General features: G+C 36.4%; 1 protein-coding gene across 1 annotated transcript in view; it reads left to right on the forward strand.

The window, feature by feature from the left end:
• The window catches only part of LOC143343193 (cilia-and flagella-associated protein 96), a 131,588-nt gene extending 112,939 nt beyond the window's left edge, over positions 1-18,649 (forward strand). The window contains exons 2-4 of the mRNA XM_076767821.1: positions 14,577-14,807; positions 15,731-15,998; positions 18,246-18,649. Of these exons, the coding sequence (XP_076623936.1) occupies positions 14,577-14,807; positions 15,731-15,998; positions 18,246-18,649 (903 nt within the window). The remainder of the gene's footprint in view (positions 1-14,576; positions 14,808-15,730; positions 15,999-18,245) is intronic.
• The last annotated feature ends 686 nt before the right edge of the window (positions 18,650-19,335 follow it).

Genomic DNA, 19,335 nt, shown 5'->3' on the forward strand with positions numbered 1-19,335 from the left:
CACATCTCTGAAGTTTCCCAAGTACTATCTATGTTATCATAAAGTTACGAAAATTGATAGACCTCATTGCCAGATTATTTTCTGAGATTGAAAGTATGAATGAAACGTAGTTTACCGTATAATTTTGTTCGTTTAAATTTTTACCACTAAACGCCTTATAATTCTATTTGATTCTGCATCAGTAACGCTGGTTGTCCAGAAATATTAAAAATTAAATTCTATATCGAAGCTTTGGAAATTCCTGACGAAGAAAACGTTTCGTTTAAAAAGTTTCACATTGTCGAAGAACAAAATTAAGTAAGGAACAATTATATATTAGTATTTACAGAGACTAAGTACAACAAGCACTTTGAGCTTAATAGTTCTAATCTTTCGTTAAAGTCAAGTGTTGAAAGCTGATAGAAATTAAAAGCCGTGATTAGCCAATCCGTGGTCGGAAAGAAAGTTACAGTCTATAGGGATGTTCGTCCCTTCTACAATATGTATTTAGCAGAAGACTAATGGGTTTCTGTAGAACTTTAGAGTTTAGCGGAGGACGAGAGGCTTTCAAGAAATTTCACGTGATTCAATTTTACAAAACGATATTTCGCATTAAAGTAGCTTTAATAGTTTCGTTTCGTGTAAAATAATTTTAATTTTCTGACTCTCTTTAGAATTTTCTTAATAAATACTTTAAAATTATATAAAGATGGATTTTATATTTCTGTACATAAAAGTAGAAAACCGGTGTGCTCGCATTTGTAATTAAAATATTCGCCACAAAAATACCAGTAATATTTATTACTTGCTATAATTTAATTTTCAAGCGAGTTTCGTAATTTCCTACGTGATAATACGATTTCCATAAATTGAAAGGGTGATATACTTCCGTACAGTATCTGTCATTGATAAAAAAAAAAAAAAAAAGAAAAAACGGGGGTACGTCGATGGCAAAGATAGCCGATGGAAAAATCGAGCCTGTAGGTATCCCCGTGAGACCAACTCGGATGTAAGAATACGTATAACGTTGAACGAGCCAGCTTTGGTACCCGACGTGGGTGGTATCGTTCATTTTCCGTATGTCGCTTGCTCTAAAAATTGTTGAAATTGAATGTTTGATTTGTTGCGGCACGAAATACACGCATGATATTCGAGTAACTTTCCATCGTTTAAACTCAGCCGTTCCATGGTTGAAACCGCACGTGTTATTAACACAATATTTAAAGAGGAAAGTACCAATTAGTATCCTGTCGATGGTTTTCTAAATTTTTATTTATCGATACCAGTCTTTGAAATGAAAACGACGGGGAACGAAACTACGAGAACCTTAATTAACGTTGCTCCAGGCTGATCTGTCGCGAAGCGACGCGGAGCATCATAGTACAAGTATCACGAAAATGTCTAGATATTCGAAAGAAATCAACAAAATTCAGAATATTATCGCGTGGTAATATACCCATTCGCACATGCCTGCGTTTGAAACAAATATTTCCAGCTTCTGCCCCAGTTATCTTTCACAGAGTAGGTTCTCCCCCGCTAACGCACACTTGATGGATTAAATTTTAATATTCGGTGTTGATGCAACAAATACACCGTCTCCGACCGAAGAAGGAAAAAAAAGAACAACGTCGCGCGGTATTATTGCGCTCGAGATTCACTTAATTAATTACTTCGCTGATTAAATTTTTTTTTACACCGTTACCCGGTACTTCCGCGTCGCGATAGTGTATTATGATTAAAGTCGTTTCAAGCGTTTAGATCGACCATACCCAGCGACGAACGAAAATGTTTTTGTTCCGGTTAAACTCACAGTGCCCAACGGAACTTTAAGCTTTCTTAGGAAACTGTTCTTAAGGGAAATCGCTACACGAGACGCCCAGGGAGAGTTGCTTAAGTAACTAAAGAAAATTCGCCGCCAGTGAAGGAAGCATTCCGTTGTAGTCAGAATTCGGCATAGTTAATCCCAAATAGGTAATTTTAAAAAGAGAAATTTTCTCAAGGAATTAAACGACTTTTGCGTGGCTACCTTCGTGGATCGCCACTTTCAGAAACGTCCTGCCGAACTGTTATTGCGAGTGTAAAAAGTTCTATCCGGCCATACGCCAAGGATATTATTCCTTAACACTTTGACTGCCATGTCAGCCATATATATCATCCATGTACCAAAATAATTAAATCTACCGAATTGTTATTGCGAGTGTAAAAAGTTCTGCCCTTTCCTAATTAAAATATACGTTGTTTGTATTTTCAAACATTAAAATCGTCCAATCCGGTCAGAAATTAGGATGTTTTAAACATACGTATCAAATTTCAGGGAAACATGTCAATGCATGGTCAGACATTATATTTTCGGTAAGGAATTTTTTTTCTCGAAAGTGCGTAGGATTTCGGGGATATGTTTATTCACCAAAAGTGATTGTAATTGATCCCCGCGACCGAAAATAATTTTTTCAGAATGATTTGAAATTTTTTAACTTCGCCGGAAAATTTTCCGCTCGGTATGGAACAAATTGGTATTTTTGATTTTCGTCTTACTTTGGCCTCTAGAATCTCCCATTCAAATTTCACCTAATTTAACCTAACCCAGATCTGTCTTTTAAGACCAATTTGGCAAGCATCATACCAAGTATCTTTTATTCCATCTAAATCTAAAAAAAACGTTGGGGAAAATATTTCTTATCTTAAGTCAATGTTCGAAACAATGTTCATTAACAAAACTTGCAAAAAATGTAGTATAATTATTTGATAGCCCTTCCTGGACTATACTTGACACAAAACTTTTTAAACTGTTCACTAATAATAGAATAACTTAAGCTGATCAAGTTACATGATTCACCTGGTATTAGTTAGAAAATTCCATATATTAGACGCCCAGGTACATCTACGTATTACCATTTTCTAGACAGAGTACTAAAAAGCCAATAGTAAGGATAATTAAATTAATTTAGTACTTAGGCTGTTATTGGATTTAACTTCCTAATGGCTATCGGAAAATTGCTCAGCTCCTCTGTTACAAAGTTCTGTGCCCCTGAAGTTATAAAACTGAATTTTTACCTGTTCATGGATTCTAGCTTCTTTCAAATATTAGGATACCTGGAACAATTGAATTTTTCCTTTACCCGCGATCTCTACTTTAGATTAGCCTTTCAACCAGCGGTTCTACATCGATTTGAAATCGTTTGATCCCGCTAAAATCCAGGTCACAGCTTGAATGATATTCAGTAATGTATGCGACACGTATTCCTCTACGAATTTCGTATGAATTCGTCGTTCGTCAGCTTCATCGAAGCATCCTCTGTGGCGAATAGGAAATGTTGAATTTTGAATAAAATCTGAAGTTTTACGCGAGCCAATACTTCCATATTTGTTTCCAATGACAATTGCTTTGCAAAGACCAAATAAGGTTTAACATTTTGTGTCGATAACACGGGATTTCTCTTTTTTAAACAAAATCCTTAGTTCTAAATCAAATGCTTTTTACAAACCATCTTTATGAATAATTTTCCCAAAAGCTCTGTCAGTCATAAATTATACAATAGTCATTATCATCGGTGATTCACACCGTCGACATACATATTTAAATACATATAAATATTTCAATTTCTCTCTGTATATTTAAGTCAGAAAAACGAACACGCTAAATAGTAGTTCTGTTAGAGATATCCTTTTGTTGATAGGCCCCACAATATCGATTGGATATTGAACATGTGAAATCATATTTCTCACGCGATTGCACAAGAAATATTACATTGATGCATAAATTTCCTATGAAATACAATTGGTCATTAAAGATATTAAGATGTTTCGTGAAATCTTTTTATTCAGCGTTTTTAAAATGTCTTACATCGTAATGGTAGATTCACAAAACCAACGAATATAAGTATTCGTGACTGAGGTTGGAGAACCAAAATTCTTTATGTCTCTAGCAAAGTTAGGATAAAGTGCAGCTTTTTGTACCACTAGTAGAGGGCAAGTGCTGACAACGGTAATTTTTTGCAATGAAAAATACGCTCGTTGCAGAAATCTCGCGTCTCCTTAATTTAAGTCCCCCACTGTACGCTAATTCTGACATGAAATTTTGATGTTAACGAAGTGGCATTTTAGCGAGGATTTTAAGATTTTCAACAATCCGTTGATGGTCTGCCAAGTGTGATATTTCGAATTTCATGTCTTATAAAACAAAATGGAAAGCATTTCGATGCGTTATTTCCATAATGGTGTCACACATACAAACCATTTATTCTTCTCCGCGAACAGCAGAGAAATTCTTCATAACTTCTGTAACGCTATTATTTTTATTACACTCATGAAAAACAGTTTTATATGCGATTTGCCAAATGTCCCGTTAACGCTTAAAAACCCAACGACGGAATTAAATTTCTTTATTTTACTATTCTCAGGCTATAATTCGGAAGTAGTAAAATATATACTTTGCGTTTTTACGACGGAGATCCTTCAAGGAGATCAGCGAAGCGAAACTGAATTAAAACTTATCCGCGATCTTAATGAAATAAATCAACTCGTGTTAGATAAAAACGACGAGAATTTTCGTTATTAATTTTCATACGGTGGTCTATGTTCGTACGCGTTATCATTTAGTTCGAGAACGTATGCCCAAAAATAGAATTAAACTAATTCGGTCAAATCAATACCGAACGTTCTATAATACCAAGAATATCGAGTAATAACATCCTTCTGGAAACCGATATTTGATCGTACTTTAACTAAAGTCAAATCGTTGGCCCATGTATTAAAATTTCCGCGAAACGCAGCGTCCTGCGCTTTAATTGAAATTGCTATTACCTTATGAATTTAGTAAATTATTATTCATTCTATTCTTTATTTATATTAGATGAATTTATTGTAGTTTAATACTACATCTTAAACTATAGTTAGTGTAATTTAATTTTATTATATTTTACTTAAATATAACAACTTTTCGCGAATAAAATAATGTACAGAATTTTTCTCCGTGCAATCAAAATGTAATTTCGTTCACTATTTATTATTCGTCTAAATATATCTGTAAAGCAGTAATACAAAGTACGTTTCACGTTTAAAGTTTCATCTTAAGTGTGAAATATGTTACCTGTGGTGGGTCTAGAAAAGCTCAAAGGTGTCTAACAAAAAATCGCGAAGGAAATTTGTGATTTTTATATGAAATTAAAAAAAAAAAACAGATACAAGTTACACAATCGATACTTGTTGAGGGTTAAATAACGTTCAGCCTCGAAAGTACTAGTCTGCTGGAGATAATTACTGACACGATGAAACATAAGGGGTTTTCATTAAAGTCGCGAGACCTTTGGAAATGATTCGCATCGGAAAGCCAATTTTCTTTGGGATGGAAAAGATGGCTTTCCCCCTCGCTTTTCGCCATTGCTCGTCGTCTTGGAACTTGTGCTTCGGTATTCACAAGGAATTCCTGCTGCTAGCTCCTGTCTTTTCGTCTAATGAGATCGAATCAGGCCAAGGCGTCTTCTTGCAGACCGATAGCTGGAATCGACTGGCTCTTCCTTAACTTCGTTACCCCTCGACGGACGCATATATCCGACGGATCGCGATCGTGACAAACTTCTTGATTATTCATCGTCCGCCCTCTGCGGGGAAAATGTATGGCACACGTTTATAGAAAGAGAAACGCGACCTAACGCGGAATTAACGACCGCTTCGAAACGTCGATACGTGACGCAAATCTAATCTGAGGAAAGAGGGGAAGGTTTCCTCCTTCACAGCCAGTGAGATGGATCGGAAGCGAAACGGGTACGGTGAAATTAGATTTTTAAATACCAGAGGATTTGTTTCCTAGAATATGGATCAAACTTTAAGGAGGATACAAGAAGCCTAGGAAATAAATTAAATAGGACATTCTGAAAGGAATCTCCGGATCCTGGAAATTATACAAGATTTTTCAGATTATATGTATATTAGAAAGTATAGAGTCCAGCAATGTCTTTAAGAAAATTGTGATATTCGTGATATCCACAAAGCGAATAAAGCAGAAATTTAATTTAGGAATGTAATTTTTATTTCGCGAAATTACGGGCTTCAGGAATATTTTTAGGGGAGAAGAGAAATTTGTGAAGTCTGGGAAATAAATAAAACAGAAAGTTCTAAAAGAAATCTGCAGATTCTTTAGATTGTAAAGAAATAAAAAGAACGTATGTGAGAGCATGTCGTTTTTATTCAAAATAATTCTGAACTCGAACAAATGGTTTAAGTAAGAAGATTTGTAATGTCTTGAAAGTGAACGAAGCAGAAATTTCTCAGAGAAATCTACGGAATATGGTAATTACGCGATAAGATATTTAAGAGTATGTAAAATTCTCAAGTGCAATTCTTGTTTTCCTTAAAAATATTACGGATGTAAAGCAAGATCTGTAAAGTTTGTAAAGTAAATGAAATAGAAAATCCAAGAGAGATCCCTTGATTCTGATATCGTATGATGTCGTATTTCGATCTTTAAAAATTGTGGAGAACAACAATGTTTTCAAGAAATTAAGGTATTTTTAAGAACTTGTAAAACTATAAAATATACGCTTTATTTTTAGAAATTATAGAGTTGAGAAATATTTTTAAGAAAGAAATAAAATTTCTGAAATTGTGAAAATATGCAAATGGAATAAAAAGTTCTAAAATGAATTTGTTGATTCTATAAAATATACAAAAAGGTTCTTAAGAATGTTCAAGATGGAGTACATCATTATTTTTAAGAAAGAAAGCGGACTCAAGAAATCTGGAAAGTAAATTGTAAATTAAAAGTCGTTTAAATCCGTGCACAAGTGTGTAGTACAATTTTTTTAATTAGAAGTTGTTGGGTTTAACAATATTTTTCTGGAAGGTTTATATATCCTTCAAGAATTCGTTAGCTAACATAAATTTTCTGGGAGCTGGAAAGTTGTTGTAAACTAAATAATGAGTTTTAATAGAGAATTTTAAGTTGCAAGACATTGAGTCATATTAAAAGCATTGAGTCATATTAAAAACTTGATACAAGTTTTTTACTCCTAAAGGGTATGAAACAATAGAAAATTGGAATAAACAAAAATTCTACCATCATTATTTAAAGTTTTATCTTTTTCCTGGAATTTAGGAAAAATAATGAAAACTTTATTTACATCCTAAATTACACTTCTAAGTATAAAAATAGACTGTTTATTTTATCGATCATTGTGATATCTAATTTTGTGTGACTATTTTGTCTCTTCATATGGAATTATTTCAGTATATCTTCTGTTTTCTATGATTTCTTTCCATGTGTGTTTATAGTACAGTTTTGTTTCTAAGTTTCCATTTTAGTACAAGTGTTATGCGTATTCCATTACCTCTGTTGCTGTATCTGTTAATTACTATTATTATCATTAATACTATTATAAAAATTTGAAAGAAGAATTTACACTATCGTTTCATCTTTCAAAATTGATTTTTTTTTCGCTGATCCGGCGAAAATCAGGTCACAGGAAAGATTACTGGGGCTAGTGCTGTAATAAGTCCGAAACGAGCAGAAAGAGAACCAAGGAGGAAAGGAATAAAAAATGAGGTGGATGGCGGGAGGATGGGAAAAAACAGTATCTCCGCGTTCGGGATTTTTAAATTACCTATCTTCCTGAGTAGCCAGCGCCTAGATAAAGAGGACAGCCTGAAACTCTCGTTAACGCATTAATCTCCCCAGACCCTCGCAGTCTCCAGTCATTTTTTGCCCATACACCACAATTTTGAGGCGCGGAAAAGAATGATTTTCGGGCACGTACGCGATCAGCTTGACGTTTCTTCGCACTCGGGAAAACTAATTGCCTCATAATAGCTTTAATAAATTCGACCCGTTTTATCGCGGCGTCGATCCTGGTCGGTCCTTGTTCCGGCGTTTACAAAGGAAAAGAAAAAGTAATTAGTGGCTCGAAGGGATGGTACGAAATAATTCGTCATGCGATACGTCGAAGCGTGTTTAGAAGTAATTTCCTAGCCACGATCGCAACCGTTGTTCGAACATTTTAATTAGACAGAACGGTCGATGCAGTCAAACTGGCAGGGTCAATATTTAAATAATCGATTCGTTTTTCGTGCTCAGGGATATTACACCTTTTGTCCAATTATGTTGTTCGGAAACTCTCGATTGGTCGAACGATCCAACTTTGGTTCGGAGACACAATAAAAACCTTCAGTATTTCGAACGTTCGATCATCGGATCGTTTTACTATTCGAAACGTTTTTTATCCAGGGTATATCTTCATAGATAATTTCTTTTTTTAGTCAAACAATTTTCCGTAATAGTAAGAATAACTTACTGCAAAAATTTAGTGTAAATAATAATGGTATCGAAATGATATAAATCGTTGATTGAATGACGAAGATTGCAGTCTATATTGGGAGGAAAGTTTGTAATTCAAAATCAAATTTTCAGGGACAAAACAAGCTCCTTTTATTCAACAACGAAATTTATATTAAATGCGAATAGAAATAAATAAGGAGAAAAAAATAAAAATAAATAAAAATAAAGTTTGTTCGAACCTTGCATAGTTAATTTTTAATTGACTGATTTTTTCTATGAATATTACTACATGGAACCGGCGCATTCGAAGGCTTCTGAATATTAACGTTACATCTGCAAATATACCAACATCGATAGGCGGGCACGAAGTATGACCGACAACATGGCGATGTAAATATTGATTATTATAGAATCATGTATTAGAAGTATTGTACCCCGAATAAAATATATAATATTTGAAATTAGTACGTAGTATTGGTTCCATATATTCCAATATAGAGCAATTTTAGCTTCGAAATTACGAAATTGGGACTGTCAGTTTATTTGAAAGCTGTGTAGGTAGAGATTTTTATTTAGAGTCGCAGTCTGATCTCGCACGTATTGTTTGACAGGGAAAATAAATGGGACATACCGACATTGAGCGAGACAGAGCAACAGCGAGCAAGTTTCGCATTACACGTGCTCGGTAACCGAAACTTCAAAGCGATGTCACACGCGTATTGATGTATGTATCAACCACTAATGGGAAATAAAAATTGTCATATTTTTCGTTCTATCTTTAGTAGAGTATTAACAATGCATTGGTGAGGTATTTTTAACTTAAATTCATTGAAACACGACCTCGATCTCATTATATGATTATTATTATCCTTTCGATTTAAAAATAATACCACGTAAGATTACGTTTCTCATCCTATTTTCATCAGTAAAGTGTTAAATTTCTTCGACGCATAATTTATGCACAACTCACATAAATTTTCAAATAATTACATTGACACGCATTACACAATAGGAGTTTAAACTTGTGGAGGGCTCCAATAATCCATTTAAGGGTTAAAAATGAATTACTCATCTTAAAACACGTATTATTGCAATGTTAACATTCACGCTGTAAGTTTGATTAACTCGATTTCTATTTTGATTGTCTCAAATTAAAAACTTAATTCATAAAATTTTTATCGACTATAATTCCATAATATTTATTCCTAAATACTGTAAACCATCCGACGTCAGGAGTCGGGGGAGCGCAAATACTCGTACGACTCTATCCGCCCAAGTACGCTCAACACAAATTTACCGGTGCCATCGCGAAGCATTCTGATTCGCGTGCAAAGCTATCCCTCTCCCTGTGATGTTTTCCTCCATCAATCGCAATCAACCGACTCCCCAGAGTCTCCTCAAAGATGTCCCGGGGAATTCGTTTCCTTTGGCTTCGATAACAATGCGAGACCCGGAGGTCCGGCAACGAGCCCGGATGCATCGATGCGAGAATATTCCCCGACCAAACGACTCACGTGTCACTCCGGTCGAAAAGAAAGAAAGGACGGCCAGATGGGGTGGAGGGTGAGAAAAGCCGTGACCCTTTCCATTTGCAAATTAAACGGCCACGTCCTTGATTTCAATCCGTGAAACCCAATCGCAGCTTTTCCATTGTAGCCCGACTTAAGCCCAGCAACTAGGCGTTTAATCTTAATCGATCTCTCAGGTTCTAGATATATATCTGCGTCCCTTTCTAGTTCCGCCAGGGTCTCATCCTTTTTCCCCGTACAACCTCTCCCCCATCTTGGCTTCCTTTCAGGAGGACCGTCTCGTTCCACTTCCTTTTCCGACACCTTCTTTCCCGATTTTCGTGCTTCGTCCTCTCTTCGTTCTCCATTACGTACCGCTTTATTCCTTTCTCTGTCTCCGTTCCTCTCGATGATCCCCTTAAAACTGGGCGTTCCGTTTTGCCGTCTTATCTTAATGGTGTGCCCCGGCAAACGAAAGTTTAGTTATTATCGCGGCCGTTGTCGCTCCGGTTCGCGAGCTGCTACCAAGGAGATCCCATGAAAATATGGCGGTTAGATAGAGGCAGAGGAAATTGCCGGTACGACGCGTACTCGATTCCGCGGCTACCGGCGATTCGAAAAGCCGATCGTCGTCGAGATTCGCCCGGGAAACAATCCGCGCTGAAAAGGAAAGTTGTATTGCACCGGCGACGACGAAGATCCCGGATAATAATGGAGTTCCTCCTCGGTTCTCTGAATTTTATCGAGTCACGACGATGCTCGGAGGGACTTGGTAACGTTACTCTGGGTCACGGCCGCGAGATTTAATCGTTTCCGTTTCACGTAATTTACCCGCGTTTCGCTGGCAAAATTGCGACGTGATCCGACGAAATTTTTACCGGAGATGTTGATGTATGACCGTACTTGTTGCGCTTTAATGGACGAGCGCTATATGAAAGTTTAACACAAGCGGCTGGGTTCGTAAGAGGGTCCTTTTTCTACCCTGTACCGTGTCAAGTTGACGTCGTGCCACGGTAGTAAATTCGTCGAGCCGTTGAACGTAGCTACGCGTGCCTCGAAAAATGAAATATTCATTCTTAATTCGCATAATTTATTTATGATTTTAAATATCGCGTATTTTAATGTTTCGACCTTACGGCGCTTTCGAATAGAAAGAGAGATTTTCATGGCACACTTGTTCACTAGATTATTAAAGTTGATCAATATTTCACGTTTCAAAAAATATTACGTATTTCGAAACTTTAATTTACTAAATGATAATTACAACAAGACATGCTGTCAAGTATGATGATCAATGATCTGCCATCGTTCTAAAAGCAATTGCATTCCTCTGCAACACTATATTTATTCTTCGTTATAAAATTAAACGTTTGTTTCTAATAACGCAATAAATGTCGAGAAGCTTTGATATTTTGAAAACACACAACAAATGCAAGATATATTTTCATAAACAACTTGAAAGGACATTTTCAACAATGCATTAATAACAGGAATTACTATTCTCTCTATTTATGATGTTATAAAAAGATGTTACAATTACAGTAACTCGTGTCTTGGATTAATTTTATTTAGTAACACGTCTGACATGTCTCTTATAACAGTTGTTTTATCAATTGTTTGTGAACATCTGCATTTATAAGTTTAAGCTATGTAAGCTGCATAAACTTTTCTTTTATACTCAGTTAATAGGACTATAGGTTATTTGAAATTAATAACGTAATTGCTAAATTATAAAAACAAAGTTGTAACGATGGTAATCATTTTATAAAGGATTCAAACTAGATTTTAACGATCGAATAAAATATTGTCACATTTTATTAAACTGTGAAGAATATTTTATTCAGTGTACTATAATTTAGTAACATGAAATAAATCCACAGTTATAATTAACAATATTTTTACAACCAACAACTTATTCATACCAATGAATTTAATGCTCTGATGAGTTAGAATTCATATTGCAATAAATACTTTCTCTACTGCTCAAGTTGAAATCCCGCTCGAGAGGGAAAAATCCACAATATAACGCGCGTGTGAAATAATATTCTAAAAATTGATTCCCACAGAGAAATTCAAAAACGGAATACATCAAAGACTAAAGAAGAAATAAATTTATTTTCTCGTCAACTTGACCGTTTACGAACTCACCCCAAAAACTTTGTAGAAAATTTATGAAATATTTCCAACCTAACGACATTCAATGAAAAACTAAACTTCTTCTATTATTCGATAATTTGTTTACGAATACAAAACTATAGGTTACGTTTCAAGCCCTATTAACTTGCAAGTGCGGAGAAGGCTTTAATCTAGGACAGACGTAGACGCGAAAGATTCTTAGACCCATTCAAATATGAAATCACGCCAAGGAACAAATACCACTTAATCCGAGTACATCCAAACGCAGCGTAACTCGGTGTATCTCTCCCTCGTTGCACAAATCCGTAATGCAACCTCGGCACGCATTACCTTAAAACATTCAACCGTGAATAACACTGTTCCCGGCATCATGCCTCCCTCGTTACGCAGATTCTCCCGAAACTTAAAGTAATAACCCAAGCCGCCTACGAGACCCGCTCAGGTACGGGCTAGCCGTAATTTCCACCGGAGTTTTACTTCGCGCGCTCCATTTCGCGCTTAACGCTGTAATTTCACTACATCCGAATGCACGTCCGTACGTTTCGCCCGTAGGTGCAAACATACCTCTTGTTTATCCGGCCATAGCTTTGCCATTACATCCGTTTACCCGGAACTTAACGCAGTAGCCTTAGTTACGTCTGAGAGCACATCCACGTGTATGCATACAAGTAGACAGAGTGGACTGTAAACTCTGGCGAAATCGGAGAGACAGTTATCCCTCTCAGCGACGCAAGACGAATGGCTAAAGTAGCTTCTTTGTGTACCGTTATACCATACAGAAATACGGGCTAGCTGCCCTTGAGATGGCGTCTGAATTGTTTCTGGATAAACAGGAAGACACGATGATTTAGTCTTATGAAACTGTAATCAACCTCTCGCTAACACGAGTTACTCTTGTCTGTCTGTTTTAGTTATATATTATTAAACTAAACGAAGTTGACGTGAAGTGACATTTCATTTACACTTTGTTTTTTTATTTTAACCCCTTGTCATACAATAACCATGTCCATTCTTCATATAAAACAAAAAGTTACAATCTGAAACGTGCTAATTTAAATTCAAATGAAATTTTGCAGAGAAAAGAAAGTCAATAAATAGTATTGTGTATCATCTAGCAATATAAGTGTTATTATCAAAATTTCCTTACGTACCATAATCTTTCGTACTTGACTTTTATTTAAGGTTCGAGGAGATTAAAACATTTTTTAGAGAAATTAGTTTACTTTCTGGTAGTTTCAGGTCTGGGTTAATGTCGAAATAGAAAGATGGAAAAGATGTCTCGTACAAATCATAACAAAAATCTGGATGCATCATTGCTCTACCTGAAACATCGTGCGATAACTCAATGTCAGTATTTTCTCGTAAACGGTGTATTTCGTACATATACGAGTGCATGAATTAGCAATTAATCGATAAAGAATAAATTATTTAATGTTAAAAAGAAATCCCCTAAATTTGAATGAATTTTATTACTGTGCCTAATGGAGCTCTTTGAATTTCATCCACTTGTATGTTTGTATATAATTCACACTGTTTTAGCAACTAAACGAGTCATTATTGGTCATAGTTTCGAAGTTTTCAACTGAAATCATTTGTGTTAATCCCTCTTTGTACTAGTTCTGAACTTCCGTCCTGATAAGAGTACCTGAAACCGAAAACTTCGTCGCCCTTTCGCTGTCACGACGCAATCCTGCTTCCTCGATAGTCGACCTACTTCTGGAACCTTTCGCGGACACTAACATAATTCCAAATCTGCACAATCTTACCGAAATTTCCAGGCGACTTACATGTCCTGCAAAGTCAACGTAGCTTGAAAGGAAACGCCCTTGGTTTCTGAGATTCAGCTGGTAACTCAGGAGGCAGGGAAGTCGACGAAAAGCATTCCAAATGCTTCTCGGCGGTAATGAGTTGTTCTTAATGAGTTGATATTTCCAGACATCTATTGATTGCGGTAACAGTAGGAACGTTTCATTACCGCGCCGTTTGTTGAAACCGTTTGCTTGTTTGTGCATGACTCATTGTTAGTCACACGTGAACGACCAATGTATTACGTACGCGAATCGCGAAATAGAAATTTCCTTTTCCGAGAAAATTAACCACGATCTTCGCGATCGCTCGTGTTAGCAATTTTAACAAAAACGAGATTTTTTATGCAAAAAAAAAGCTGAAAGGAGAATTCCAAATAAGTGGATTTAAGATTTATATTATAGACACAAATGATGTCTGTAAACGTTAATTTAAAATTTAAGATTTTTTAAGCAAGAAGTTATTAAACTATTTCATATAAATTCAGAAAAGCTAACATTGGAATTAAAAAATCTGTAATTGGCTGTTCTAAAAACTCGAAGGAACCTGAACGTTTGAAATTTAATTTTTGTAATTGAAATTAAATTAGTACTGTCGGTCTAAATAAAATTATTATGTGTTTAACGAAATAACATCGACGCTTCTGAAGTTTGCTTCCTTTTCTAAAACAGAAGACGTCCTGTCGCGGAGGACATCGAGATCGACGACTGCTTCGGAAAAACGATTAAAATTACAGGTTATTCGATGAAATAAGATAACAAGTTTCCCCGGACAAATACAACTATGAAACGCAAACGGGCAGAATTGCAAACTCTGGGCAAACGATTTGGAAAAACGGATCTCGATCGAGTTGGTAAAGTACACGTACAACGATCAAGGTTCTTGTTTCGCACACGTACTTCTACCATATTTTTCAAGGGTATTTTCACGATCCATCTCCGGCGCCCTTTGACAAGTACGTTGGAGCTCCTGTAACTTTTCGCGAGGGCATTGAGAAAGGTCGACAATTGCTTGCTGGCCCTTCGACACCTTTATTCGAACAGAAATTCGTTCGAATTTTCAGCGGAGAAGCATTAAACGAACCATGGCGATTAGAAGCGGAAGAACGGGTAATCGAGCGACATTTTACACACATCCAATTAATTCCAGTTCGGTGATCGCTTCTCTCGATCGTCCTGAGATTTATTACTGCAGAGAGAAAAAAAAATTGTTAAAAATCTTATTCCTCGAGTTGTTACAAAGTTACTTCGACCGTTTCTTGGAACTGTTGCCGCGGAGCAAACTTCAGGTTACAAACGAGTTAACGAAGCAAACTGTTGCTTTATCATTATAAAATTGTTTAATACCGAAGGCTTCTTAAAACGATACCAAATAGAAACACACTAGAATGATTTTAAGTTAAACGAATAAAGTGTAATGATAGAAGGATCTTCGACAAATGGATTTTTTTCCACCTCCAATTTCCTTTTCACAATTGGTATTTGCAATGGTGATCTTTGTATCACGAAATGTGTAAAATTGTCACTAGTGCATAAAAATTAAATTTTCATTTATGTATCTTTATTATATACTCTATAAATTAGACGTTCAGTAGAAATAGGGCGCGCAGCTTGAATACGAGATATTTAAAAATAATTAGAGATATAATTCCTGAATTATTTCAACCAATATTAATTCTTTAAGTAAATTAAGTATATTTTCTTCTTTCATAAAATTCCACAACAGAAAATATTTTGTAATAAATTTCGGCAGTGGCTACCGTTCCTAATGTTTCTAAATTCGTCAAAATAAAGTTTACGTCGACGCTAGTGCTGTTTTATGGTGAGAGGCTCACATTTGCATTACGATCGGTTACCGAGAAGCGGTTATTGGTCTCCGGCGAAAAAACCCAAAAGAAGCTTGCATTATTTATGAGAACCGACGTTTCAATCGCGGTCCCGAATCCGATCTCCTAGAAACTGAAGAGAAATACTTTTGCAGACCCTGACTTCCACGATAAGAGAGCCAACCTGATATCTCGACCGTTTCGCAGTTGAAACGCGACAGAGCGAAAATCGGCGGTGTCATGCTGCCACCCTCGCCGGCTAAGAAGCACGCGACACCCGGTGATTGGCACGGTTGCTTCGAAAAAGTCACCTACTTCAGCCCTGCCGAAAGAAAAGTACCAAAGACTAGGCCTGAACCACCGAATATAATGACTAGACCTAATCCCCTCGGAGGACCAGGATACGCAGACATTGGCATCAATCCCTTCCCCTCGTACTCTCACGAACCCTACGACCCGGAAATAAAAGTCAAAGGTAACGTTGTGCCACGTAATAGTTCAACAAGTTCGCGGAAAATACAAATTTTACTGAGCCGCAAAAATGGACAGGTGATTTATTCTTTAGCCATTAAAGTGCATAATAATTTAAAAAAATAAAAACTATATAGAATTGAATGTATGATAGTGTGGCTTATAAATTTGAATGTTATAGTATTCACGTTATTTTGCATCACAATGAAAATTAATGCTATTAAAGTTCCACTTTCCGTCTTGCAAAAGTCTATCAACGTATATTAAAGGTATTAAAACTTTAGACGCGTATAATTCCGACGCTACTAGAGCTTTATCCATTATTGAGCCACGATTAGAAGAGGTAAAGCTTCCCCTTTAAAATGGTTTTTGGTTTTTGTCGATCCGACTTTCCGTTTTCGAGATATCGTAATTTATGTAAAGAGGTATTTTTTAAATTCCACTATCCACGCTCCCGCCGCTTTAGAAACGTGTATTAACGCCTATTAAAAATTCTAAAAATTTAGACGCGTTCAGTTCCGAAACTACTAGTATTTTATTAATAATTGAACCACTGTTGGCGGCGGTGAACCTTCCCCTTTAAAGTGGCTTTTGAATTTTGTCGATCTGACTTCCCGTTTTGGAGATATCGCAATTTATGTAAATGGTAATTTTTCTTAATTCGACTATCGCTGTCTCCGTCTGGCGCGTCACGCCGGACCTCTTTGTCTCGTACGTGACTCGTGACCATCGTGGCCCAGTGACCTACTTACTACAAGTCACGTGCTGGTCAACGGCCTTGACAAGGCCGTAGTAAGCAAACGCTTCGGACCCTTATATCTCCGGAACTAGCCACCGCATCGACTTGAAACTGAAATCGCTATATCTCCGGAACTAATTGAGCTATCGACTCGTTCAAACGCTCATTTTAAAGGGCATTTCATCCTCTATCCAATCACTATACCAACTACTATAATTTTTGCTGTCTTCTATGTTTATTTTCACATTTATTTTGACGTTACATACCCAAAGTAGTTTCAGCACTTCCTATCGACTATATGATTGGTGTAAGATAAAATTAGATTATAAATTGTTTATTTAATTTAATATAAGCAGATTCAAATGAAATTACAACGTCAAAACCATACGATAAAGCCATATAATTATAAAGAAATATGTTTTTATGCTGCTAAGGAATAATTCCTTGAGAAAAATAATTCTGCACAGACTTAGTATGGAATACTCTTGTAAAGAGAAACCTGAAGCGCCGTATACTATAACAACAGTGCATGCTCGTATCCTGCTCTTCCCAGTTACGTTCTAATTTTTGTATTATCCGTGGCGCTCAATTTCATATTCCTTATTTTTTTGTTCATTACCCCTTTCTTGGGAATAGTAGACACGACAAATAATACTGCCGAGCAGAAAGGTAATATAAAGAGGGGTTGCATAGCGGAAGAAGATTGGAGTCTCGCTTTCCCTGTTCCCGTTTCCTTTTTCGGCAGAATTTTGTTTTCCAAGCCAGCGCAACTAATTACATTTTTGTCGTAAGGAAGGCAGGAAATGAAACCTCACTACACACGTACAGTTTTTTCCTTTCCACCTTTGCGCGTATTTTCAAACATCACCCGAGACTGATTTCAGGAAAACCAGAGGTAGACTTTAACAAGTGAAATTAACTTAAACCGTTTGCTTTTATTGGCTTAATTGTCATGGGATAAACGCGTTAATTAGACACTGTTTGCCGTGTAGCCTGGTACGTCGGAGAAAAATCTTGTCACAATTGAAGCGTCGCGTATAAATTTAATTGAACGTTCTATTATTCAGACTAAATTGAAAGGTATAGAAACGAGAGTAACAGCGATACAAAAGTAGTCTTCGTTCCGATTAAACTCACATTTAACAGATCAAACTACATAGTTACTGGCAACGCAGTAAGAACATAATAAAGTTGCGTTGAAAACGTTTAGGCACTGTTTCGATTTTACAAAAGTTGAATTCTTTAATGTCCTTTCTTATGCCTTCGTGACACTGCAATTATAACTATGCTCACGTTAAAATTATTTTTCGTCGCGATGTTTATAAAATATGCAGAATGTTGAAGACTGATTTCTCTTCGTACGAATAATAATTTCTGAGAAATCTTTTCCTCTACTTTTGCAAGTTCTATATGTTTCCAATACTCACAATTATTAGTATCCAAAGTAGCCAATTATTTTCTATGTTTGTATCTGAGAAAGCTTTGTTAATAATCTCTTTGTGTGCGCGACAGAGAAACCCGTGGGCCGATTTTTATACGCTAGCGCGCCCCTGGATTATTTCCCGCCGGATCCATACAAGGACGACGCTCCTGGACCCACTTATGTTCGACCAGTCGAGGTAAAACCAAAAATAATAGGATCTGGTCGAATTTACGTTCCATTCCCTAAAAAACCTGGCGGAAATCACTCCGGATGCTTCGACAAATTTCCGGAGTATTCAAGTGATCCTTACGAGAAGGATACGAAGAAGGAGAAGAAGGTAGAAGGTTGGTTTATTCTCGGTGGACCACGCCTGCGAACGAAATACACCAATAGCATCATAAATCAAGTTACCAGGATATCCTGCAACGCGACGAATTATATGGACTATCAACCACGAGTTTATTCTTTGCGCACGGTAAAATGCAAGAAATAAAAATTTCTGCATTTCGTGTATTTCATAAATTTTCTCGAACCTTTCCAAGACGATATTCTTTGTTACACAGTATTGGTGGAATAAATATTACACGTATTCCATAAATACTTTTTCTTCGTGTACACATAAGGTATATTCAAAGTGGCTGATCAAACTTTAGGAACACATTTTGAACGATTGATTCGCATGTAAAATTCGATTATAAATATTAACAGTTTCCTATTTCCATGGAAATGAGAATGGTAATTTTTCGTGTAAAATTGATGGTTATAAATGTCGACTTTTGATTATAATATTGGTATTTTGTGCGTTTAATTTAAAGTACCGAGTATCGAAGTAAACAATCTCCAATTTCTTGCTGTGTGCGAATTTTTACTTTGATTACTCTTTCGATAACTTTCGAAAAATTGACTTATTTTATTTTTACCATCCTCCTTTCTGAAACTACGTCAATCCAAACAAGAGCAACGCTGTCGCTATTTTTGTTTCCCCGTTGACACAGGAATTCAATGTTGCATGATCGCGTTAACAAGGACCCAGGATGCACTGTGATCGCACGACTTCAAGGGGTGAAAAAGTGGTCTTCGAACGCACGACAAATACAATGGTACCTGTCTACGCGCGGGACACGGCCCTTTCAAAGCGAATCACTCCGCCGCGCCCGAACTTACTAATGAAATTCTAAC

This window comes from Colletes latitarsis, chromosome 1 (genome assembly GCF_051014445.1).
Source record: "Colletes latitarsis isolate SP2378_abdomen chromosome 1, iyColLati1, whole genome shotgun sequence".
Lineage (NCBI taxonomy): Eukaryota > Metazoa > Arthropoda > Insecta > Hymenoptera > Colletidae > Colletes > Colletes latitarsis.